The 25,814-nt window shown below is 41.7% G+C and overlaps 2 protein-coding genes across 15 annotated transcripts in view; both read right to left on the reverse strand.

Annotated features, from left to right (window-relative positions):
• Positions 1–718: 718 nt before the first annotated feature.
• On the reverse strand, positions 719–17,983 carry LOC147223937 (ephrin type-A receptor 2). Of its 2 annotated transcripts, XM_086166588.1 has the most exons (15): positions 17,746–17,983; positions 16,610–16,671; positions 15,123–15,735; positions 14,402–14,557; positions 13,590–13,922; positions 10,764–10,953; positions 10,225–10,316; positions 9,942–10,055; positions 9,059–9,139; positions 7,015–7,104; positions 6,676–6,797; positions 5,367–5,476; positions 3,828–3,987; positions 3,571–3,707; positions 719–1,539 (listed from the first exon to the last, which is right to left on the reverse strand). In XM_086166588.1, exons 1-15 carry the CDS (start codon positions 17,837–17,839, stop codon positions 1,230–1,232), a joined length of 2,664 nt encoding a protein of 887 aa, XP_086022714.1. In that variant the 5' UTR covers positions 17,840–17,983; the 3' UTR covers positions 719–1,229. The 2 variants fall into 2 exon arrangements, with proteins under 2 accessions (XP_086022714.1, XP_086022715.1); XM_086166589.1 differs by lacking the exon at positions 9,059–9,139.
• Positions 17,984–18,831: 848 nt separating this feature from the next.
• ehbp1l1a (EH domain binding protein 1-like 1a) overlaps positions 18,832–25,814 on the reverse strand; it is a 48,893-nt gene continuing 41,910 nt past the window's right edge. For 12 of the 13 annotated variants that reach the window (XM_086166455.1, XM_086166453.1, XM_086166451.1 and 9 more), the window contains 7 exons: positions 25,102–25,153; positions 24,948–24,991; positions 24,761–24,872; positions 24,301–24,400; positions 23,613–23,686; positions 21,388–21,502; positions 18,832–20,969 (listed from right to left, as the gene is read on the reverse strand). In XM_086166455.1, coding sequence (XP_086022581.1) covers positions 20,876–20,969; positions 21,388–21,502; positions 23,613–23,686; positions 24,301–24,400; positions 24,761–24,872; positions 24,948–24,991; positions 25,102–25,153 — 591 coding nt within the window. In that variant the 3' untranslated portion in view covers positions 18,832–20,875. Of the gene's footprint in view, positions 20,970–21,387; positions 21,503–23,612; positions 23,687–24,300; positions 24,418–24,760; positions 24,873–24,947; positions 24,992–25,101; positions 25,154–25,814 lie in introns of those variants that run through there. The other variant, XR_015107633.1, reaches the window with a different exon arrangement.

The following is a 25,814-nucleotide window of genomic DNA, read 5'->3' on the forward strand; positions in this document are numbered from 1 at the left end:
TAACATGCTGCTGCTGCAGCATTGCGTGGATGTCACCACTGAACTGACAGGGGGATCACGCTTCTCAGCCTCCCTGGTAAGCTCTATTCAGAGGTGCTGGAGAAGAGGGTCTGCTGGGTCATTGAACCTCAGATCCAGGAGGAGCAGTGTGGTCTTTGTCCTTGTCATGGAACAGCAAACCAGCTCTTTAGGCCATGATCTCCCGCTCTCACTTGGGCGATTCACAGCCAAGTGAGAAGTGGCCAGGATGAGGATCAGCACCTCCAAATCCAAGACCATGGTGGTCACCAGAAATGTGTCCTCTCTGGGTCGGGGACGAGGTCCTGCCCAAAGTATCTCGGGGGTCTTGTTCACAAGTGAAGGACGTATGGAGCAGGAGATCGACAGGCGAATTAGTGCAGCATCTGCAGTGATGCAGACTCTGTCAGTTGTAGTGAATTGGGAGCTTCACCTTCTGGCTCAGCTCGCAATTTACCGGCCAATCTACGTTCCCACCCTCAGCTGTGGGTAGTGACCAAAAGAATGAGATCATGGATACAAGCAGGCAAAATGAGTTTTCTCCACAGGGTGGCTGGACTCTCCCTTAAAAAGGTTCAGTCATCTGGAAGGAGCTTGAAGTCGAGCCGACACACACACTCACACACACACACAAATATACTCTATTGACATGTTTGTGTGTAGATTTTGCTGTGAAAATACATGAAACTCATTCAGAATATTTTCAGAATGCCTCCAAGTCCCCTTTATTACAATTCCTATGAATCCACTCTTGACAGACACAGGCCTTCCTAAAGGCAGCTGTCAGAACATACATTTTTCCCACCACTGTGGCCTCCTTAATGGGGATGTTGGATGTCTGTAAATCATTTTAAAAAGAGTGGTCTGGACATGCTTGGCATGGAAAGTGTAATGGGACAACTCTGTTGTGATTTGGTGTTGTATAAATAAAATCTGACTTGATTTGACTTCACTAAGTTGAATAATACAGTCATCGGTGCAATTACCTCCCTCTCCCATGTTAAGTTTTTGTCTGAAATATAGCACAATTCAGGTACTGTATTTTTCCTACACCCCTAACTCACAGTGTCACAATCTTGTCTGGAGTTTTGATTACTATAAGGAGACCTAGAGGAAGACCAAAGACATTTATGCATGTAGTGAAAGAGGAAGTTAGTAGGTGTGAGAGAAGAGGACCCCAGAAGGTAACAGCCAAAAAGAAAAGAAAATTCTTAAACACTGTGTTCAGATTCCGGGTGGGGTTTCAGGTATCCCTCTTCAAGGTACTCCATCTCCAGCATGGGGCCAGCAGCCCCCACTGGGGTCAGCGTGTAGACGTTCCCACCCATCTCCCAGGAGTCTGGGGTGGCATCCTGAGCAGCAGTGTTGGCCACTGCTAGGCCATGGTTGATGTACTGTGCTTCCACTTCAGGTTCCAGCACTGGCATGTGAGACAGTAGATCCTTCAGAGTATTTCCCAGCTCTGTGAAACAGGGTCTTCGGGCGGGATCGTTGTCCCAGCAGCTCATCATCACGTCATACCTGGAGGAGACAGGAGATATTATAGCAGGTTCGTTCTTACATGTTTATATGGAGAAATGTAAAATTGCCTACCGTTGTTTCCATATGCCAAAAAAAGGACTGCTCAAAAATGAGTGAAAATAACATTAAAACAAAAAAAAATGAAATGAAAATTTGTTTTTGAAACTAGCTGAAAAAATGTCCTTCTAATTATAAGAGCATTCACTGAGAAGTGCCTGGAAATTATTCTAAAACTTCTTTAAGAAATATGATAATGAGGGCGGCATCTTGGCGCAGTGGTTTGTGCTTCGGCCTCACAGCATGAGGGTCCCTGGTTGGATTCCCATAGGGTATCATTCTGTGTGGAGTTTGCATGTTCTCCCCGGGTTCCTCCCACTGTCCAAACACATGCAGTGGGTTAATTGGAAAAACTGGCAAAATTGCCCAGATGTGCAAATGAGAGTTAATGGTTGTCCGTGTATTTGTGGGAACCAGTCCAGGCTGAACCTGCCTTTCAGCCAGAATAGACCCCAGATAGACAATGGATGGATGGATAGATGGATAATTCATCAAAATAGCGTGCTAAAATCTTAAAATTACTCAAAATTTGCTCAAAAATTAACTGCAAGTTATGTTTCTGTGAATCATTAAATTTTTTCATTAGATACATCATGATTATATCGTACCACCTCATAATTACTTAGATATTGGATGGAAGGTGTATTGTAGGGTTTGTGATGTCATTAGGGCAGTTAGCTTTGCTGTTGGTGCCTGTTCATGCAGGAACTCATTTTCATTTAGTCTTTAAATGTGGAGTTTAAACTTCTATATTTTCTATGCGACATCTGATTTTTTTTTTTTTCAAGTATAGAGAAGTTGATCCTCCAAAATAAGAAATTGCTTTCATCAAGCAAGCATAGGTTAATGACGGTTCACAGTGTTTGTGTATGTTGTTATATCTGAAAATCGCTTAACTGAGATCGAAACAACTAACATGTTACATTGATGCAAAAACCAGGACAAAAGGAAATAAGATAATATCAGGATACCATGGGGAACATCGACAATAGCTGCTTGCTAAAAATGGGTAGCTGAGGCCAACGAACATTTAACAAATGCCGACTCGCAGTCAGGTTGTGGCGATTGATGGCTAGAAGCCTGTTCAAATAGCAAAATAAGAGGTTATACAGGGATAAATGCTGCCAATATCAAGATATGTTAAAAGAACCTCATTGCTGAGTTTAATCTTCAGGTGGCAGGTACACTACATTCGGATTTTATTGGGATATAATAAATACATTAGCGGAATATCATCACCTCCATCCATCCATTGTCTACCACTTCTACAACTCAGGGTCAGAGGATGCTGGAGTCTTTACCAGCTGTGACTAGCTGAGAGGCAGGCTATAATAAAAATAATTTATCCTTTATTAACCCCCCATGGGGAAATTTGTTCTCTGCAATTAACCCATCATGGATGAACCATGAGCTGCACCAGTGGAGCAGTTCGGGGTTCAGTGTCTTGTTCAACAACACTTTGACACACTAGGAGGTGCCAGGAATCAAACCAGGAACGTTTGGTTCCAAAAAAGATTGCTCTACATCCTACACCATGCCACCTCTAAGGTTCACCCTGGACCAGTCGCCAGTCGATGGCAGGGCCACATATACAGACAGACAACCATTCACTCTCTTATTTACACATTTACGGTGGGCGATTTTTCCAATTAACCTGGTGCATGTGTTTGGACTGTGGGAGGAACCCAGAGAACCTGAAGGAACCCGCTGCAGTCACAGGGAGAACATGGAGACTCCACACAGAAAGGTCCCCTGAGAAAATTCAGCCAAGGACCTTCTGGCTATGAGGCCGAAGCTCTAACTGCTGCACCGCCATGCCGTTATTAGGATATCATTATTGTAATAGTTTTGAATTATATTATCGATTGGACAGATTATGAATGATGGTTGCATAACAACAACAACAAAAATAATAATAACAATAATAATAATAATAATAATAATAATAGTAACACATGTCCTCTGCAGACTCACAGTTTTCTGTCACAGTCCTCTGGAGGTTTCAGTCTGTACCCCGACTGCAGGAGCTCCAGCAACTCATGGCTCTGGACCCCAGCATAAGGGGTTTGGCCACGGGACATCACCTCCCACATTGTTACCCCAAATGACCACTGAGACACACACACACACACACATACACACACACAAGCACAAAAACATTAATGAGGTTAATGAGATGCGCTGCTATCTCACTCACATGCAAACAAAAACAGAAAAGCAGAAAGACTAACCACATCGGTGCTAACGGTGTATATGGAATCCAGCAGGCTCTCCACCGCCATCCATTTGATTGGAACCTGGATCTGCACTTTCTGGCGGTAATAGTTGGTGCTGCTGATTTTCTTTGACAGGCCAAAGTCGGCAACAGACACCCTGAGGTCATTAGCCAGCCTAAACGTTGTGGGAGAAAATTCATCAGCACCCCAGGCCAAGGCTTTAATTGTTCCTCTGATCCTGATGTTCCTCTGCTTTTTAAGTGACTTCTTTTCAGTGCTTTTCTTAAGAGAGGTTTGAGAATGGGAGCACATATCTAAGGAGTGGAATGGTCTAAAATCAGGAAAAGAATAAATGTGCCAATAATCAAGAACTTGATTGAAAAATGTAAAAAAAAATATTCTATGAATCATTCATCAACAATTGAAAAACATTTCCAAGTATTAAAGGTAACTCTCTGAGCTTACAGAGAAAGCAACCTAATGTTGATATTTGAATATGAAAAACTGGAAGAACTGCAGTCAGAAATTGTGTCACCGCTGGTTTGGAATCATCCTGACAGATTCCAAATTTAACAAAATTTAAACTGATCCTTCAACATGTCTAGCAAGATGTTGCTGATGTCCCACTGGTCTGCTGTTGCCAGCAGCGCAGAACACGTTTGTTTTCCAGAACCAGTGCCACCTAAAGACTTAATGGGATGATCAAGAGGACTGGTTCTGCTGTCGGTCTCAAATTGGAGACCTTCAACACTGAACACTGAAGGTCACTGAAAAAACTGCTTGTGGACAATCCTGACCATCCTCTCCACCAAACGAGGAGGAGACGGCGGAGCGTTTCCCCCTGTGGACCGCTGTCGCGCTGCGGTCCAAAGGCCAAATTCTTGAAATCCTGCCTGCCTCAGGACTTTTCCCTTTACTATAATTCACTGTCCTGTTCCCACGGTCTATCTGCACCTTGCAGGTCATATATATATGTATCCATTTGTAGTATATGAATAATAAATGGATCATTCCTTTCTCCATCCTCTATTGTATTTAAAGCTGAAATTGTATTTCATTTTATATTTCTTTTTAATGAGCTAAGTGTCTCTTAACCCCTTCATGTGTGACGGTCACTACAGTGGACAGCTATTAACATTTTTTCAACTCAGTATATCATGGGTCATGCATCAAAGGGTTAAAATAACCCACATTATAGTATGAATAATGCACAGTGTGATCCTTGTGCTCCGGCTCTTTTCCCCGTACCCGCGCTGTTGCTGCCAGTTTTGGCATCAATAAAATGCATTTATCTATCTATCGCTCTATCTGAATATTTAAAAGAAATGGTCGAAATATGTCTGAGAAATGAGAGACAGTAGGGATACCGCTGGGGATGACAGCTGAGTATCCCCTGAATGCTGAGCGTGTGGTGACACAGGCCAGTCTCTGCAGACCGGGGCGGAGCGGCTGCATGAGCGAATACTAATTTCTTAGAACAGACACTCAGTCATGATGAACAAGGGGGCCTTGGTGTTGCCCTAGCATCTCAGCATTTCCCCCAGCTGGACTTACATGCAGTTACGAGCGGCCAAATCTCTATGCAGTAAGCCCTGTGAACTCAGGTACTCCATCCCCGCCGCTATGTCCACCATGAAGCGAAGAAGGGTCTGGAGCGGCACAAACTGAAGACGGAAATGTGATCATTCTTGTGCAGGATTCCAGGCGGATGTGTGAAATTAAGAACAGGTTGTGCAATCTGTATTCTCCTTGAGTAACATTATAGTCCAATAAAACATTTATTAGACAGCATTGGATAAGGTTGGGGGGATATGGGTTGAATTATTCTTTATATGGCAAAAGTCTGCCCAGTCATCCTCAAGCCCCTTTACGATATTATTGTATATCTCAATGTGTTATGTGCGGAAGCTCACGTCTAATTTACTGGAACCATCTGAATGGTGAAATTGAAGAGGACATGTGGGGAAACATAACAGGCAACACAGGTTGGTTAAGCTTGAATGTTGAATGATCATTCATCAGTACGCTGGCACTGCCCTACACCTGCTTCAGGAGAATCTCCCTATGATTCTACTGTCCTGGAGAAAGGTTATTAGAAAACTAAGTGGATGGATTGAGAGACTGTCCAGTCTATCACTAGTCAGGTCAAAATGACCAACAAGAATCTCTGAAGCAGAGTTAGTGTTGGCAATTTCAGGCCCCATCACTGCAACTCAACCTTCTCCATACCACTGGGAGAATGGAACCCGAACTGTGCACACAGGACCAACACCTCTGGTTAGGTGATAGTAAACAGAAATACTGTCAGTTCTGCAACAAATGAAGTAGCCAAAAGGGGCCTGTGACGCAGGAGGAGAGGAGCCCGCTCGGCACGACACCCTCCTTGACAACTATCGGACACCATGATAAGTGTCAGCTGACGTGAGTGGTTTGGTTACGGTTCTGTGGAGGCGCTTATTTTTGCTTTGATCAATTGGCTGTGCTGCAGAGAGATTGATAGGATCAGGAGGGACAAGCACATGTTTGATATTTTGGACATAAAGTCAGAGGCCCAACTGAGATGGTGTGGATAGTAAATATGGATGCTGAGGATCGAGGCTTGATGCCTGGAGGAAGACAGAAGAGGAGATTTAAGGGTAGAGTGAAAGAGGACATGAATTCAGTCAGTATGTCGGAAGAGGGCTAGATTTTCTGTGGCGACCCTTGAGAAGAAACTCCATTTAAACCCCTGGTTTTATCATCGCTTTCACCTGATATTTTGATTTCATTTCAGAAGGTTTTCTGCGAACCCATATTTCTCTTACAAACTCCCTCGGCTCATCGCCGCTATCGAGGGACCGCTGAGGGCTCCCCTTTATCTCACCACAGGGATGTCTCCATAGCGCGTGGCAATGAGGAAGCGACGTAGGTCTCTGTACTTCATGTAGGGCAGGATGACCAAAGGGATTGGCAGTGGGGAGTCCTCCTCCTGCTGAAGGGTCACCCCTAATCACAGACACATACAAAAGTACATAGTTAATGATCAATCAATCAATGCTTGAAAAATAAGATACATGACCTCACAATCATGAGAAATTAGTGAAAATGAAAATGAAAAATAAGCAGCAGGAGACTGGCAGCCACAGTAGAAAGTGTCAGATATCAGATTCAAGTGTGTGAGGGGGAGGCCTGAACTTCAGGAAAAAAAGACAATTCCTTTTACCAAGGAGCCGCACCACGTTCTTGTGGTCAAAGTTCTTCATGATCTCTGCTTCTCGCAAGAAGTCACGCAGCTCGTCCTGGCTGTAGATTCCTGCAAGGGGGGAGGTGTCGTGGAGGTCAGGTGAGAAAGGTGCTTGGATTCATTCAACCGAAACGAGACAAGTGGGACATAAAGGAGAAGGGGACAAGAGACGATGAGGCTGACTGGATGAGATGAGTTCGAGGCAGACAACGCAAGAGACCGGAAGAGCACAAGACAGGAAGAAGATTCCTGAGAGATTTACATACGCTTACGAAAGTCAAAGAATAGCACAGTGTTAAAGTTTTCTCTATATATTTATAACTACGTCATTTCAATTACTCACGAGATGATAACCAGACATGTTTTCCATTTTTTAGCACAGCCATCCTTGAACAAGAATGTATCCTCCCTGAGCATAATTTTTGTTTCTGAGCACACTTGTCCTTGAACTGGAACCTATCCTCCCTGGGCATTTCATCCTTGGACAACATATCACAAAGCACAAAGGAACTGAATGAAAAAACTATGCACAGGTGCAGCATGAGCTGACCTCACTCCTGTATGACTATGGATGAACTGCATTATCCAATGAAATTGTTATGTAAAAATAATGTCAAATAAACACACACACACACAAATAATGTCAAATAAACACACACACATTAAAAGGCAGAGCAAGGAGTAACTCAGAGGGATTCTTTGGATCTTGCCTCCAAAGAGCGCGCTGAGTTTCCCCCTCTGCAGAGCTCAAAAGAATAGTCGCGTGTCTGTGTTATTTCTTATGATAACCTCAGTCTCCTCTTTACAGGCTTCAACTTAGACCAGCATGAATTAGAATTGCTCTCCAACACACAGTTTTTACCGTTTTCCTTAACTTACAAGGTAACATATCACCCAATTTACGTGCTTGAATACAAAGAGATCTGAACTACAGCATGAATACCTTTACCACAAAATAAGAATCCTGTAAATAAGCGAATAAATAATCATGATAGTGATTATTAATCAGTACAACAGGGGGTCACATCAATGAATTCTCAAAGAATGTGAGCAGGTCCCGATCAGCCAGAGGGGGGCTTGTTTGGTATTATCTTTTGTAGTAATATTAATTGGGCATTGCTTTTCATTGAATCAACCTAAGCTTTTCAATTTTAAGTGTTAACGGTAATGAGTAGATCTAATATTATTATGTCAAAGGTGTATTTTCCCCAATTTCTGGCGCCCCCCGAAGGCCTCAGAGCCCTTTTGCATTACTGCCCATACTGCCTCAGGGGCCAGCCAGCTCTGCGAGACATGAAACAAGGCAAGAAACACTTCAATGAAATTAAAAACACAAGACAAGAGCTTGGGTGGAAATAATACAAGTGAAGATAGGTTAGATGGAATAGGTTAGATCAGGGGCAGGCAAACTACGGCCCACGAGCCACATCTAGCCTGTTGGTCTTTTTAATCCAGTCCGCCAAAGATTGGTGCAGAATTCATATTTGATGTGAATGATTGAATGATTGGATCAATGAATGTGGGAGCTCAAACAGGAGATTATTTCATTTTTGGAGGTACTTGAGAACACCACAGAATTTTCCTGAGCTGAATGACCCAGATTGGCTTTGTGATTTAGCCTTTACTGTGGACATACTGGCACACATGAATGAGCTGGACATGAAGCTAAAAAGGAAAAAGTGGCTTGTGCATGAAATGCAAGAAAGCATCAGAGCCTCCAACACCAAGCTGGTTTTATTTTCAAAGCAAATGCCAGACGAATTTGATATGTACTTTTGACCAAATGTGTTTTTTTTATATGTATCATATCTTGTGCTGACCCGGCCCATCCGTCAAATTTTATACGTCAATGTGGCCCATGAGCCAAAAAGTTTGCCCACCCCTGCATTAGATAATGTGAAAAGTGCAGATGAGAATACACCGACAGGTGTCCACTCGTCACGCACGAGATACACAAACATACTCCTGGTCGTTCAGACACTGGGAGTGTGAAATGTAAACTTAGTCGTTAGGAATCATCAACCTCTCATGGCCTTCACTGCAACTTTGATATTAACACCGTCATCTTGACTGAGGATCCCCTCAGACACTGAGCCGAACTGTCCTGTTAAGAAGAGACGGGCTGTTAGTAAAATATAACCTTTTATTATTTGTTACCAAATACAGTTACCCAGGTTTCTGGCAATGAAATCTTTGGTTAATAGGAATGGCTGTGACTTTGCAGAAGGGAGAAATTAAAGCAAACGTTTTGTGCGAATTTGTGTGATTTTAGGTCTTTATGTACCATGGCTGTGGGGATTTGAGAGAAGATGAGTTCAGCATGAAGAACATAATGCCCCCCTTTAAGTACCTCTCACTGCCCTCTAGACACTGTCTGAACACTTGGTGAAAATCACCTCTCTTAAATATTCGTCACTTTGTGTCACAATGATATGATGCTGCTGATATCTCCAAATGACCTGCGGGGTGAGGATGATTGACGGACACATTTTCTGTTATTGGAAAATTTGTCTTCTTGGATGCCTAAAACCTGTTTTTTATGAGCAAGTGCATCAAGGCTAACATCACAGCCCCACACTGGGATCAAACCAGGGAGCTTCTTGCCACCACAGCACCACCTTGCCACTGTCCTTTTCATTGCATTTATTTTTGAAATTACACATTATCATTGCAAAACCAAAGATTTTCAAATAGAGATTGTGAAATTATAGAGATTTTATGAACCTGAAAGCTTTCTATCCGTACTCACATATTTTATGATACATGATATACTGCTATATATTATTTGTATTTGTTTATTTCTTTAGGACACTATTGTCCCAGAAAAGGAGGGAATCTGATTTCAGCAGCTTTGCATGCAAAGATGCGATCCCATCTTTCAGTGTGGATGTGAATGTTGGCCTGACCTTTGCCGAGTTCTTTGCCCAGCGTGAGTCTGTTCCTCTCAACCAGGACATCGTGCAGGCTGTGGAGCAGCCCCCCGCCCAGTCTGTCCAACAGCCTGACCACCATTACCTGCCCTGAGCAAAAAAAAAAAGTTCAAAGTCTTTCTTGAGCAGAATATGTACAGCTGCATGTTACCCCGACCTACGACTGAAATAGCAGAGATGACAAACATTTCCAAATGACTCATGATGTACAAGCTGTAAAATGGGAAACGGGCAAAAAAAGCAGCTAGTTTATGCTTACTATCCAGCTGTGAGGGAGCTGGGTCTGCCTCCTGCTGCCGATGGTAGGAGACAGCTATGTTCAACGGCAGGACCTCCGGGTCATGATCAGATCTGAGTGGAGATTATGATTCACGTCATTATCGGTGAAACTGTCATTGAACATTGAGATAATTAGCTCCAAATTTCAAGAAAGAGTACTCAAAAACCTTGTTGGTCAAACATGCTTTTATACACATATTTCTACCCAGACACCAATCTGTTTACATTTCAATTTGTACATCTAGTACTGTTCTTATTATGCTTATTATTTATTATTTTGTCTTTATTAACGTGCCTATTTTTCTTCTTTTAACACCAGATCAAGCAATCTGTCTTCACTTTGGACATCAAAATAAGAATTTTATTGTAAAGGGAAGCGTGCTATTTGACTGTGCAAATGAAAATCACCACACTGAAACCTGCATACTTGAATCTTTAGAAACAATGAAGGCGATTTGAAATTTGAAAAATTGAGGATAAATAAACTTCATGAAAGAAAGAAAAAAAAAAACAGCTCACCTTGATTTACAATTTCTTCGTATCACATACAGAGTAATGACAAGTGCAGTCGCAAGCAACAGGACACCTATTAGAATGCCCATATGCAGTTGCCAACCAAGCCCACTTTGGAGCTGAGAACCAGGAGTTATTTCTTCCTTCATGTCAATGGGTCCTGGCATTGTTGGGATAACCACAGGAGGAGCCTTCCCTTGGAGAAGAAAGAAAAGGTGTTATGGGCACAAAAAAAATTATATATATTTGTCAGATGGAAAAATTCTGGAGTGATTTTTGATGAAGCAATGCAGAATATTGCTAAAATTAAAGAGAATTGTAATTGGTGCAGACTTCAGGGTACATGTTGGTGCAGGCAGTTGAGGTGATGAAGAAGTGATGGGCAGGTTTGGTATCCTGGATAGGAACACAGGGGACAGGTGGAGGTAAACTTTACAAAAAAAAATATGGAAATGGCTGCAGTGAATACTTTCATCCAGAAAGGGTTACTTGTAAGAGCAGAGGAAGGAGCACAAAGGTGGACTGCATCCTATATAGATAATGTCATTTGAAGGAGCTCAGTGTGTCGGAGAATTCTGGTGGCAAGGAAAATAATGAGGATAGAAGTGGGGGAAGTTAAAAAGGAATATTGTTGTGTGATGTTCAGGGAAGAATTGAGACAAGGTCAGGTGGTGCTTCCAGATGACTGGACAACTACAGCTAATGTGATCGGGGAGACTCAGGACTCCTGTGTTGTCCTTAAGGAAAGTAGATAAGGAGACTTGTTGGTTGGATCTGGAAGTGCGGGAGTAGATACAGAGAAAGAGGCAGCAAAGAAGAATTGGGATATTGAGGGGACTGAGGAGAGCAGACAGGAGTTAAGGGAGATGCAGGGCAAGGTAAAGGTGGAGGCCGCAAGGCCAGACCATGGGTGTATGATGACTTGTATGCTCGGTTGGACATTAAGGAGGAATATAATGATCCATGCAGGATGACAAAACAAGGAGATGGAAAGGATGTGCAGTGGGTTTGGCTGATGAAGGATGGAGAGGGAAATGTATTGAAAAATGCTAGAATAGTGATGGGAAGATGGAATGAGCCCTTTAAAGAGCTGATGAATGAGCAAAAGGAAATGAGAGAGAGAAAAAAGTGACTGTTTGGTACCATGAAGTAGCAATGGTTGGTAAAAGTGTGGAAAGGAGGGCATTGAAGAAGATGAAGTGGAAAGGCAATTGGTCCTGATGAAATACTTGTGAAGGTATGGAACTATCCGGGAGAGAAGTATCTGAGAGTGTTCCAGGACATGTGTGAAAGCGATAAGACAGAGATGAGGTGAGCACTAGTGAAGAGCAGGGAAGGGGCAGAGGGATATCTAGAGAGGAGGAGGTATGCCCTGGAAACAAGAGGAAAGACAGATACATGTGTGAACTTGAGGGACCCAAGTGAAGTGGTGCAGCCATAGGGAGTGGAGATGAAGAAGGTGGAGTATTTAATTACTGAGGGTCAACAATTCAGAGCAACAGAGAGTGTGGAAAAAAGGTCAAGAGAAATGTGCAAGCAGGTTGTAGCGGGTGGAGAAAAGTGTCAGGGGTGATAAAAGACTATCAGACAGAAAGCATGAAAGCAAAGTTGAGCATGACTGTGATTAGGACAGCAATGTTGCCTGTTTAAGAGAGAGTGGCAAAGAGGAAAAGACAAAGCTGGAGGTAGAAGCGCTGCAGATGTCAATGTTCTCTTTGAGAGTGAGGAGGATGGATGGGATAAAAAGTGAATATATCAGAGGGACACCGCATGTTAGATGTTTGGAGATAAAGTCAAACTGAGATGGTTTGGACATGGACAAAGGAGGGATGGAGAGGATCTGGGTAAAGGGATGCTAAAAGCAGAAGTTGCCAGGCAGGAGATCTGGAGGAAGTCCAAAGAGGAGAAGAATATGGATGGAGGGATAGAGGACATTAAGTTCGTACCCCTGAATGAAGCAGACAAAAGGAAAAGAAGAGAAAGAAGCAATAACAATTGAACGGCTTCGTCTGTAAATATCATAAAGTAGACTAGGTCAGTATGCTGAGTTCCAGAGATCACCTGCCATCTTCTGAGTTCATCTCCAGGACAGTGGTCAGCTGAGGTACTTTTGTGCCTAAATTCCACAGTTGAAAAAAGGCTTGCATTCTAAACACTGATGAGAGAGCAAAACTGCCATTTAAATTTAGATGGAAAGCCCTTTGTGAATTTAGTTACTATTATTAGTTTTATTATTGATAAAACAATCAAAAGTTAAGAATCTAAATTAATTCTGAAGTCATTCCAAAACCCTATTTACAGACTTAGTGTGCCAGAAACGTAAGTAGTCCCAGACTTTTCTGTGGATGGGACACGTGACTCTTTTGCCAAGCTGCGAGTAAAGTAAGTCGCTTGGATGCAAAACAAACAGGATTTCACATTGCTATATTCGTTCATTCATTTGTTGTCTTAACTTGGTTTAGGTGATAGAATACTTGAGAGGAATCACACAGGAATGAGGGACAGGGACACAGTTGTGTTGAGAAAATCAGGTACTCTTGCATTACATCCCTTTTGTTTTTGTAAAATTTTAAGGACAATTTTAAGATCCTACTCCCAGGGTTTTTTTCTGGTTTACTTAATTGTCACATAAAAACACTACAAATTGTGCATATATGTTTTAAAGATGGACAAAAACCTAGCATGAATCACACAATGGTAACACAGTACCACAGTAGCTAAAGGAAACAGCTTGAAGCCATACAGAGGGAAGAGTTAGGCCCATCAATAACCCATTCCCTAACCATATCCATGTCCCTAACTCTCCCTGGACTCCTCTGTTGAAGCACTTACATCTGTGAATGGTGATGGTGGCTGTGGATGCCGAAGGGCTCCCGTTTGGGCCGGAGATGTCATTCCAGGCCTTGACCGACAGCCTGTAGTCCCGTTGGGGATTCATGTTGGGGATGATGAAAAACGTGCTGTTCAATCCCGATGCCTCCAACAGGAGGTCGGCGTTGCTGTCACACTCCTCCCAGCGACGTCTTTCTTCAGCTTGCACCTGGCACTGGATCAGGTAAAACAATTCCTGTCTGCCCCCCAGGTCGTGAGGAGGCTCCCATGTCAGGATCACTGCAGAGTCATTATAGTGGTGTGCAGTTAAATTGATGGGGGTGGAGGGAGGCTCTGTAGGGAAAAGGAAAATGGGAAAGCTTACTTAATAACAAATCAGAGGTCTTTATAAATGTTTAGAATAGATAAATAGAAAAATAAGTAGTCAATTGATAAACTGCTTCCTTAAGAATTCGAGAAGTTCGAAATTTGCATCTGACTAATCCGGTGTCTTGAATTGGAATCAAATCCATTAATTAACATAAGAGTTTATAATTTCTCTTTGTTGGAGCAATTACAATTTGGGTAATTTGGGAGGTCATTACATGTATGCAAAAATAAACTGTCAAAATAATGATACATTTGTTTTTATTAATGTCCACAGCATGTAAAATAAAAAAGAAACTATCCCAAACCAGTAAGAAATGATCAAAAGTATGAGCAACACTGTTCATAAAAAGATGATGAAAATCACCTAAAACTGTCGTACTCCTGTGCTGTATTACTGAAGTGAATATTTAATAAATACATTAAATGCGATCAGTATTTCTTACTGGTGCAGCCGAGGTCAGGGGGGTCATCTTCAAGGCGGCTGAAACCTTCGAAACAGTTGCATATCCCCGACCCCTCGCTGTACGTCCCACTATTACGGGGGCACGGCAGGCATCCTTCATCTTTCCTTGCTGGTCTGTAGAACCCCACTCTGCACGCTGTATTGAATCAAACTCGGGATTTGTAAATCAGTGAAACCGTTACAATAATGATGATAATGATGATGTAAATACAACCCGAGGCTAAATGTTCTGCGACTCAAAGGCTTGTACGCAGAAACTATGAGGAAAGAATAAACAAAAGACCTATACCAGAGCCAGAAATATCAAGGATCATATCTAGAAAGAGTGATAAGTAAGGAAGGAGTAAGGAAGAGTTCTGCCTCGAAAATGCTTGGATGAATGATTGATTAGTATCTTACATGATGGCTGACATCCGAGAACCAACCAAAAGGATTGCAAACCAACATACAATTGATTCCTCCCAAAGAAAAGGAAAGGCTCTTTTAGATTTGGCATCGTCTACCAAGTAGATGTTCATATTGCTCCTTCATGGCAAGGCAACCTCTGATCAGGTGTGTCGAGCCTCTTATTTTTAAGTGTCAACTGTTTTCATCTTCAAGCACAATAATGACAGATGCTGAACAGCATTGTGAGTAATGATCATAGTAAATAATGAGCAATTTTCCTTTCTAAACATCGACCGACACATCCGTCATCGTACCTTCGCAAATGTCGTCAATGTGGTGATGTCCTGGTTTGCAGGTACAGCCGCCCTGCAAAGGACCCCACGATCCATCTTCATTACACTTCCTAGAGGGTGGGGAAACCACCTCCGCTCCCTCCACACAGGAGCCCATGGACGGACCCGATCCAGTTCCGACCCCGCCCAACCAAACCAGGTCTTCTCGGATCTCAGGGCACTTCTTGTAGTAGAGTCTAATAGAGGTCACCAGCACACAGGTGTCAGAGTAGGAGAAGCCCAGGTGGAAACCTTTCCGTGTCACTATGCCCAGGTCCAGGGCCCGGTACCGATGGAAGTAGCTTGATATACGCTTTGCTTGGGCAGGGAAGGGTTTGGGGGGCACCAGGGTCAGCACCCAATCATTGCTCGGAAATGCCGCAAGAGGCGCGTCCGAGTCAAACACGTGAACTTTCAGCCGGCCAGTTTGATTGAATGGCTCCTCTTCCATGGTGGACGACACGTCCATCAGCAGTTTGTGAGCATCGTTACGCTCCATCCATGCACTTAAAAGAGTCCTTTCTGCCGTTTGTCCGCAGGTTTGGAGCACCTTAACAGTACCCTGTTCACCCAGAGTCAGCCTGACCTCATTCCACTGCATACACAGGGGAAGGAAGGGAACATTGGTCACAAGTTGTATCAGCACTCAGACTAAGGAACTGCGTTTGTGAATGCTTTGTTGAAATAAACAAGATCAATTTAAACATAAAATCTAAGTTAATAACACATTAACCACTGTAATTTCCGGACTATAAGCCCCTACTTTTTCACACGGTTTAAACACTGCAGCTCAAACACGCTACAGGTAATTTATGGATTTTTTTGAGCAAATAAACTTCACACTTACAAAACATTTAGCATCATCTCATCCGACCAATGAAATGCTGAGGCCATTCAATTACAACACTGAAGAAGACGACTTCAACGGTTTTAGTGCACAGGAGGAAGACCAAGATATCGACTGGCCGAGAGAAGGACAAAGCAGGAATAGAAAATGGGTGGATGGATGGACTTACCCTTGTATATGTGTATGTGCCTATGTACTGTATGTACACATATATCTATTTTGTTATTTTTAGCCAGTGCGGCTTGTAGTCAGGTGTGCTCAATAGTCCGGAAATTACGGTAAGCATTAAGAGAATGTTTTTGGAATGTGTTTCCAGAATGCAAATAAAAGCATGTGAACTTAGTGTCTTTGTTTTGGCCCCACAATCATTAGAGTTGGAGTCAGACACATCCTATATGTACAATTCAGATAAGTTATGTCAAGAAGTTATAACTCTTTTAATCTCAAGTAATTTGTTGACTTATTTAAAGATGTTTTTTAGAAAATTAGACCATTTCCTGTTGTTTTCACAACAAAGTTCATGAATGGATTAATTATGTGCAGGAACTTGACATGCTCCTGTCCTTTTCTTGTCACAAGTGAATTTACTGAGAATGTAAGTGTGACAGTAAGTGTGACATACCGCTTGCCGTGGTTCAGAGGTCCATTCCTGTTGGGGCTTGTTTGCAGAATTGAAAATCTCCACTGAATAGAGAAGATTATTTTTCGAAGTGATTAACAAATCGGAGAAACACCAGGCAATAGACGTATAGAGCTTAAATAAATAAATCCAAAATTAATTCTGCCTACATGAGTCACCAACCCTTTCCTGTTGTCGGACTCTCTTTCACAACGACTAGCAAATGCAGGTTTCACCAAATCAGGAACTTGTTGAAGTCATTTGAGAATATTTGGACTGCCAGCTTTGTTTTGTTTTTTCTTGTATTTCAAATTGATTGAAAATGTTAATTGTTCACAATAACCTCAAATCTTCACCATTCTTATTAAATAAACAATAGAATTAAATGCCTTTGAACTATTTTTCACTCCTCAGTGTTAAGCTATTGAAAGACCAAAGGCTAAAGGAAGCTATTTACAGTATATGTGTTTTTTGATCGTACCTCCTCTCTTTGACAACCAGTGCACTGAAGTCTGGCCCTTTTTTTAAACACATTTTATTCTTCATTGAGCTTGGCGTGGACATTCTGTCCATATAGCTTAATATGCACTGTATGTGATAGTATATGATATATGCTGTTTGATAGTATTATGGGTATCATATATGCTTTTTTTCAGTACTATTTTATTTCAAGGTCAGATGCAGTATTTTGTACTTGATTTTAACATTACTTTTGCGCCTTGAAACTGTATCTTAAAGTTGCTGCAAGTTGTTTCCTCTTATTATTAATTATACTAGTTTGATTTTTTTTTTTCCAAAATGTTGTAGATGCTTGACAAAAACTATAGTTCACCAAGGTGGAAAATGAATCTGATGACATTGTTTTCTCAACGGTTTCATAACTACAGGAAGCTCCTATGGTCGTCCAATGCACTTTCAAATTAGCTTGATCATACTTTAGTAACTGCATGCTTGTTATCGTAGGTCAATTTGATTTTATATTGATTTTGAACATTTTCAACGAATCCATTATGGGAATGACCTCAAAGTAATTCTAGTAGTTGGTGGATAGAGTTTGAAATTCAGTAACTTTGAGGTATTATACGATCTGATATTATGAGTACATACTACCACCAGCTATAAATGAAGCATTAACTCACCTTCCTCTGCCTGATGCTTCGTATCACACCTGGTCTCCCAGATCCATATCCACAGGAGGACCAATACTCCCCAGATCCTTCCAGACTTACCCATGAGTGTTAAAGCATGTGGTTCAACTTAACAGATAGTTACTGACATCTGGCCTCATCGTGATGGCAAATGAAGGGATGAGCCAATGAGTTCCTGAAAAATGTACCGTGTTTCGACACACTATGAGCCCGAGTAGACCAAACACTTTTTTCAGCCATCATAAATGAAAGGAAATTTAACAAATTAGTCAGAGCTGCTAATCAGGAGTTTGGGGATCTTCCCAGCTCTTCCTATCTACATGCTCAAGTATAAGACACTGTAAGACAAAGGCAAGACGCCAAACCCCTGGTTGCCCCAGACAGCTTGGTCAGCACCTCATCTCCCAGCTCTGCTGCCATCAGTGTGTGATTGTGTGGGAATGGATGAATGCTACCTAGTGTAAGGGCTTTGGAACTGCAAGGTGTGAAAGTGCACAATAAGTTGAGACCTTTTAGGATTCATAAACATTCCCTAACCCTGCCACATACACACTATTGCCTGCCCAGCCATTACTTTTTTCTTCATTCTTACTTCTCACTTTCACACACTTCTTAACTGTTTAGTTTTTCATTCACTCGTTCACGCACACATGCAAACTTGGTCACCCATTCACATGTTTTCCCCACTATCTGTCTATTTCAGTCCATTAGTAACTCAATCGATGAATAACAAGCACACTCAGACATTAGCAATAGCTAATCACACCAAAACGCGGATTCACTCAGTCACTTTATTCACTCTCACAGATGGGTTTCTGTGGGGGTTCAACCCCGTCCCTCTCAATGGAGGTTTAATGCTCACCTAACAAATGTAAAACATTTGTCCGTACAATCCTATTACCTAACACAAGCTCCCCCACACCCACGCTCCACACTATGTAATCTTTTCTCATCAGGGTTTATTTTTAGAAGAACCTGACCTTAAATAAGAATAAGAAAGGCAGAAGTTACTTCATTCTTGAGGAACAATTATTTCAGCAAAGGCCAGTAATATTCATGACACATGGTGGTGAAAAGTCAACGTGTAGATCTGTAGGGTTTAATTACAAACACACAGCCAGGATCTTTCAGAGACTTCAGATGTTTAGTATTTTCCAAACTTTAAAAACTGTGCAAATGTCACATTAAAATGAGGAAAAGAAAAAAATGCAAAAAGTGCAACTGTTGTCCGTCTTCGACTGACGACAGTCCCACAAGTCATGGCAACAGGACAATAACAGAATTTTCACATAAATCAAAACCACATAGTGCCAAAATACTTCCTTGTACAGAGGTCAAACTTTTGCACACACACGCACACAAGCGGACATCTCCTTTGACAGACAAGGAAGTGAAACTCTCAGCAAATGCTGACATTATATTTCAAAGGGTCACATGCAAAACATTCATATTTATGTCTTATTTCAGATAAACTTTGCCACTTCAAACCAGTCTAATGGCATTACATCTTAAAAGGCATTATCCAGGGCGTGTCCAAACTCATGATGGACACAGTTGCTTCATTTTGTTTTGTTTTTTTTTGTTTGTCGGCATGAAAATTTGCTAATGAAGCACAAATGAAGTGAAGGACTTTGGCTGAAAATGCATTATGAAAGACGAGCCATTGACCTCTGGATCAAAATGAATTCAATAGTGTTTGAGCTCTGATTTTCATTGTAAACATTGTTTTAAGTTAAGTTTAAGACGGGTTGCTTGACACCTAAGTTTCCAGAAGCAGGCTACAGTCTTGGCTGTTTACCTCAGCCACGCATCTGCCAACAAGGACCATTTAGCCATTAGCGTGACGGCAAATAGTCAGCCAGAAATAGCCCAGGAAGTTGTCACACAGAGAACTTAATATTGCCAACCCAGTAACACGGGTTAACTATCCACTGGACGAGGGAGAGGGGGGAGGGTCATCTTTTACATAGCATTGGAGATCTTCTGTTGGTTTTCCAAAAACAAAGGTCATGACTTACCAAAATATGTAGTTCTCCTCTAGGGACTCGGAACATTCGAAGAAGCAGCTGACACATTTCCTATAACAATTTTCTAAATTTGTCTAAAATATAGACAAAGGCGGCAAATGTAGACTTTAAATGAACACAAACGCGATCCGGTAAATATCAGTCAGTAGCAAGATATCAAAATCGAAAAAGACCCAACTACTTATTTTTTAAATAAAACTACGTTGTCAGTAACATCCTCTTAGTCAGAAACACATGTCCAAAACAATGAGAAAGGAGCATAAAAACAAAAAAACTGATGGATGATGTTATGCTGCCACCAGACGACACGAGCAAGTATTCATCCATAGGTGCAACAGTGGAGCAGAGAGAGGAGAGTCTTTACTTTTGACAGTAGTTCAAATAATATCTGCAGGATTTCTGAATCTTCTGTTGCTGAACTATGGATTCTGGTTGCCAAGTTTTGTACAGATGAGATCGTCACCTATGACAAGCACTGATCACAAGGACTGAACTCCTCTTGAACTTTTATGTCAATTTTCTCAACACTTGCATTGATTCGCATTGTAGCCTGAGACTTGCTGTCTGGTTAATAAACACCAATCTTGACAGCTCACCTAAGTTACTTTTTTTTTTGCTTCATTGCAAATCGTACCAACAACAAATAATCAAGTTCAGGAAAATGTCAGCGTGTTGGAGGGTGAAATGGAGCATGTCCTTATATTGGCAGTGTGAAGTATGGCAAGCTGCATCTGAGTGGCAAAGTCATGATGAAGCATTGGGGACTTTTAGGTTTCAGTACCATTTGAAATCCCTACACTTTCAAATGACCCATACCGACACGATTCTCAGGAGCTGTGACTTTTTCGTCACTTGGCAACTAAATAAGACACGTTTTGTGAAGTGAGCATACAACCTGCTTTGACCTTTTCTTTGACCTTTGGTCAAAAATCAAAGTCTAATTTGATTCTTTTGTAAGTCCCAGACTCTCTAAAGGGAACGGTTTAAAAATGCATTTTGAGAGTCAACGAATGAGGACCGAACCCAGACGGCTGTCCGGAATTATATCCCAGTGCTCCAAACCCTGCACCAACCAGGAATCGGTTTGGACAAAATCACTGCATCACGCATTTCTCCCTCTGCTGCTTGGCATACTTCCTCCTCCGCTGCTCCAGACCCCGCTCCAGACGCTCATCTTCTTCTAGCGCCCTGGGGACAACACAGGGGATATCCAGGTAGAGACTCAGCAGCATAACACAGTATGGCTGCTAAACCTTGAAAGTGCCAAATAAACCTACCCCAAACTTATTTGCAATTTGTGAAGCACGTAATTTGGGTGACATGTTTTCTTATGAATTGAAGGCAATGGTAAAAACAATGCTTTCCTATATCTTTTGTAAGCGTATGTAAATCACCGTAGGTGGCGGGCGGCATAGAAAAGCTCTCTGAGGGCGCCAAATTGAGTCACAGGAACACACAACCAGAAAGTCCTGGGAATAAAACCAGGGACTTTCTCACTGTGAGGCAGAAGTGCTACGCATGGTGCCCTCAGTTCAAATACATTATTGTGAATTATGTGATACAAGATTTTGTCCTTTCTTTCAACAAAAAAAGGTGATGGACTCACCCCCTCTCCTGGGCATCCATGTTGTGGACCAGTTGGTCTCTCTGGTTCACCAGTGACACCAGCTCCTGAAGCAACAGGTGCTCCCGGTTTTTCTGCGCCGGGGTCTTCTGCCACTCTGTGCAGACACACAACACAAACAAGATAGCGACCACCTTCACACTGACTCCTTTACTCACATCATTTGAAATGAAGCACAGCTTGGTGATTTCCTGATTTTCAATGTAGGAGCAAAATGAACGATGATGGACTGGTGTGTCTGTTCTTTACCTCTACACTACATATATATAGTAAGTATTTTATAATCAGTGTGTTGCAGATATAAAAGATATAAAAATAAAAGAACATTCCAGATATACCCATTGTCTTGTACATCATGTGACTTCTGCATTGTGTTGGGGTTGCACAAACATGGTTCATATATGGAGGAATAGGGCAGTATATGGATGACTAGATTCAGATATATGCACATTTCCACAATTCATTTTGCTTTTACTGGTTATTAACTTATTTCACATGTGAATCCGCGGTACATGGTCAAATGCCTTCTCCAGGTCCACAAACCACATGTAGACTGGTTGGGCAAACTCCCATGTCCCCTCAAGGACCCTACTGAGGGTATGGAGCTGGTCCAGTGTTCCACAACCAGGACAAAAATCACACTGATCCTCCTTGGATCCAAGGTTCAACGACCCAGCGGACCCTCTTCTCCAGCACCGCTGAATAGACCTTACCAGGGAGGCTGAGGAGTGTGATCTCTCTGAAGTTGTAGCACAGCCTCCGAGCCCCATTTTTAAAAAGGGGGATTACCACCCTGGTCTGCCAGTCCAGCAGCACTGTCCCCAACGTCTAGGCATTTCAATGGGGTTGAGGAGGTCTCGGAACTATTCCTGCCACGTCTCAAGTTGAGGTCAGCAGTGCCCCGCTCCCACTGTACACAGTGTTGATGGAGCACTGCTTCCCCCTCCTGAGCCGCCGGATGATGGACCAGAATCTCCTCGACACCCACAAGAAGTCATTCTCCATGGTCTCCCCGAACTTCTCCCACGTCCAAGTTTTCGCTTCAGCAACCAACGAAGCCGCATGCCGCATGCCTGATGTTTCAGGACTGTTGATGGAAACTGGACAACCTGGAGGAGCCCCTCGAGCACGGGGAGGCCCCCTGTGGGGATCACACCAGGGAACTTCTCACTGTGATGTGGAAGCGCAACCCACTGCGCCATTGTTATATTTTATGGAGTTGTGTCCTGGGCCTTTGCCAGTGATGATGCTCCCTTAATTGCTTTCTAATCATGTTTTAATTCCTTTCTTTTTGCCATGATATTTAAGTTCCTGATGAATCATGCTAAGTTTTACTTGCTTTTATTCATTCATTCATTATCTATTGCTTATCCTGCATTTCGATTGCAGCATTGGTTGGTGCTATCACGGCAAGGTCATCCATGAATGTCCTGATTACTGGCTGTTGGCAACATGCGGTGGTCTTCGGCCCCCTTGACTTTGTACTCATTGCAGATATGATCAAGTTCATTCACATGATGAACAAGATGGGAGAAATTGTGCATCCTGTTGCTATCCCTTTCTCCATTGGCTGCCACTTTGTTGTGAAGCTGTCAGACTGGAATTATAGTTTCACATCTCTTAGGTTGCAGGGGATCATGCATGACTGCACCTTTCTCAATGATGGACAGGAAGTCCTGATGGATGGATGTGGTGACTGGGTCGATGTTAGTAAGTTTCCCTCTAGAGCATTGTCTTTTGAAGGGTTACCAGATGCCTCCTCAAAAGACTGCCCCACCTCTACTTTGGAGCTTCTTTCAGCCCCAGATCTTGCCTCCGCAACATGTAATTTGGTGGAGCGGTACCGGTCCTTTATGAACTGGGCTCTCACAGCTTCCTGCTTCTTACACCTCTACTTGAATCTCTGCTGTCTCTTATTGGTGTATATATATATATGCTTCTATTTTATATTTTTCACAGAATATGAATATAAATATTCTTAAAATTTTTTCCAACTGATTACACCAGATATAATTGCCTTTGATTTTAATGGGCATTCTAACATCACTTCACTTTGGCAGTTGTTCATTTAGATTCATTTATAGGTTAGTATATGATATATAGTTGGTAGGTTGGTATATAGGTATATGCTAATACAATTGAAAACAATTGAAAAGCATGTTATTCGAGTGATTCCAGACATATACGCAAAAAGGATGACACTTTACCTTCAAGGGCCATCATGTCCCGAAGTTCTTTGTTTAGCAGCTCAAATCTTCCCTCTAAATCTTGTTCTTCCAGCCTGTTAGTCACAAGAGAGGCCAAGAGATGACATTGCTTTCAGGTGAAATTTCATGCTTTGGATTCAGGTCTTTTCAAACTTACATTCTTCCACAAGAAGAGGCTCAATACTGGTGGACAGTTAATGCTAACATTGACTTAATATTACATTTGCATTTCAAAATTTCTGTGTACCAGCAGCGTACCCTGTGTACCCTCCTTATCCAGATTTATGACGTTTATATAATTTCTTATTAGTTAAATATAGTTATTTTTGTGTAAATATATTGATCATTTCATGCTTTTTTTCTCATAATTACTTGCTTAGGTAATTACCTGCTAATCACCAGATTGCTTTCTGCTAAATGTCAATTGAGTCGTTTTAGATTTAGCAATAATTAAAGTTGTTTTTTTGGTCACAAGGCTATTTTTCAAGGACGGTTTTTGCTGATTTTCACTTTCTAGCTGACGTCATTCTCTCACGAAAACAATTCTGCACAGTTATTACTAGCAAAATAACACTAAAAAATAAGTGTCAGATTGAAAGATAATTTCCTGCAAAGATGAAAAAATATGGTTCACTTGCTATTTATTTCAAGGCTATTTCCTAATGAAAAGCGTTTCATTGGGCCTCACAGCAGCTGGAGGTGATCCTGCCTCCTGATCAGAGCATTCTTCTTGTTGACCAGCATGAACCATTCCTGGATCAGTCTTTCCTCCTCCACCCGGTCACTTCCTAGCAACACCAAGACACTGTCAAGTTCAAATCATGCTAATCCTTTTAGAAGTATTTCCAAAAGACCAGACTAAGAAATGGCACTAAAGAAAACCTACATTTTCCCAAACAACTACTATTTCAATATGTTTTAAGTCCATGTCACGGCAAACTGTATTTTTCCATGTACAAGTTTTAGAATTGACTGTGAAAATGCCACCAATTATGTACTTTGTGGCCATGAATAGGTTTCATTCCCACAAGTCTTTTGGTGAAAATCATCTGTTGTAATTCCCTTTCTGCTACTTGCATTCAATTATAGCCTCTATGGTAAGAGATGATCAAAATGAGCTTCTCATAAAAGCATCTTTAGCTTCATACCTGTTTCCATTAGTTGTCTCAGCTTCCTCTCAACGACTCCTGCTCTGTGATCAATATGACACTGTTCTGCTTCCAGCGCTTCTATCTGACTCTGCACATACTGGCTAGAGTCCTGAAGAAAGAAAGAAAGAAAGACAAAAATTTAATCACATATGATTAACTCTATTGAATATGGAGTGACACCAACCTGGCCCTCAGGTTTTCCCTCCCCAGGCCTGACTTGGACTAACTCTAAAAGAGAGAAACACGGTCATTTTTGCAACCTAAAGTAAGAAACCAGATCCACATGTTGAATTTATGCTCTAAATCCTGCAAAAAAAGATTTTTCAAGAACAACTTACCAGTTTCTGGCTTACTCTGAGAACCTGCACCATCTCCTTGCACAACAACAGCCTAGAAGGACAACAATCCCAGTCACTTCAACAGACAATATAGGCTCCACATAGCTGATGAAAAAATGAATATAATTCAGAGATATTTTGTCATTCAAATCTTCAGTTTTTTCAGTACATTCGAACCTTTTGTTAGTTTCCTTATTTAATTCTGCAGACACCAAATTTTGTATGACTTCAGTCTTGCTCATTGCAAAAGGACATTTTTACTTTTTTTAAGGTTATTGGAGTTAGAGTCAGGTACATTTTCAGGTAATATACAGTGGGGCAAAAAAGTATTTAGTCTGCCACCAATTGTGCAAGTTCTCCCACTTAAAAAGATGATAGAGGCCTGTAATTTTTATCATACATACACTTGAAAAAAAAATTCCATAAAATCACATTTTTAAAGAATTTATTTGCAAATTAAGGTAGAAAATAAGTATTTGGTCAGTAAAAAAAATTCACCTTAATACTTTGTTATACAGTATACCCTTTGTTGGCAATGACAAAGGTCAAACATTTTCTGTAAGTCTTCACAAGGTTTTTACACACTGCTGCTGGTATTTTGGCCCATTCCTCTATGCAGATCTCCTCTAGAGCAGTGATGTTTTGGGGCTGTCACTGGGCAACACAGACTTTGAACTCCATCAAAAGATTTTCTATTGAGTTGACATTTGGAG

This window comes from Fistularia commersonii, chromosome 19 (assembly GCF_037954325.1).
Source record: "Fistularia commersonii isolate RoL2024-O1a breed Wild chromosome 19, RoL_Fcom_v1.0, whole genome shotgun sequence".
Taxonomy (NCBI): Eukaryota; Metazoa; Chordata; class Actinopteri; order Syngnathiformes; family Fistulariidae; genus Fistularia; species Fistularia commersonii.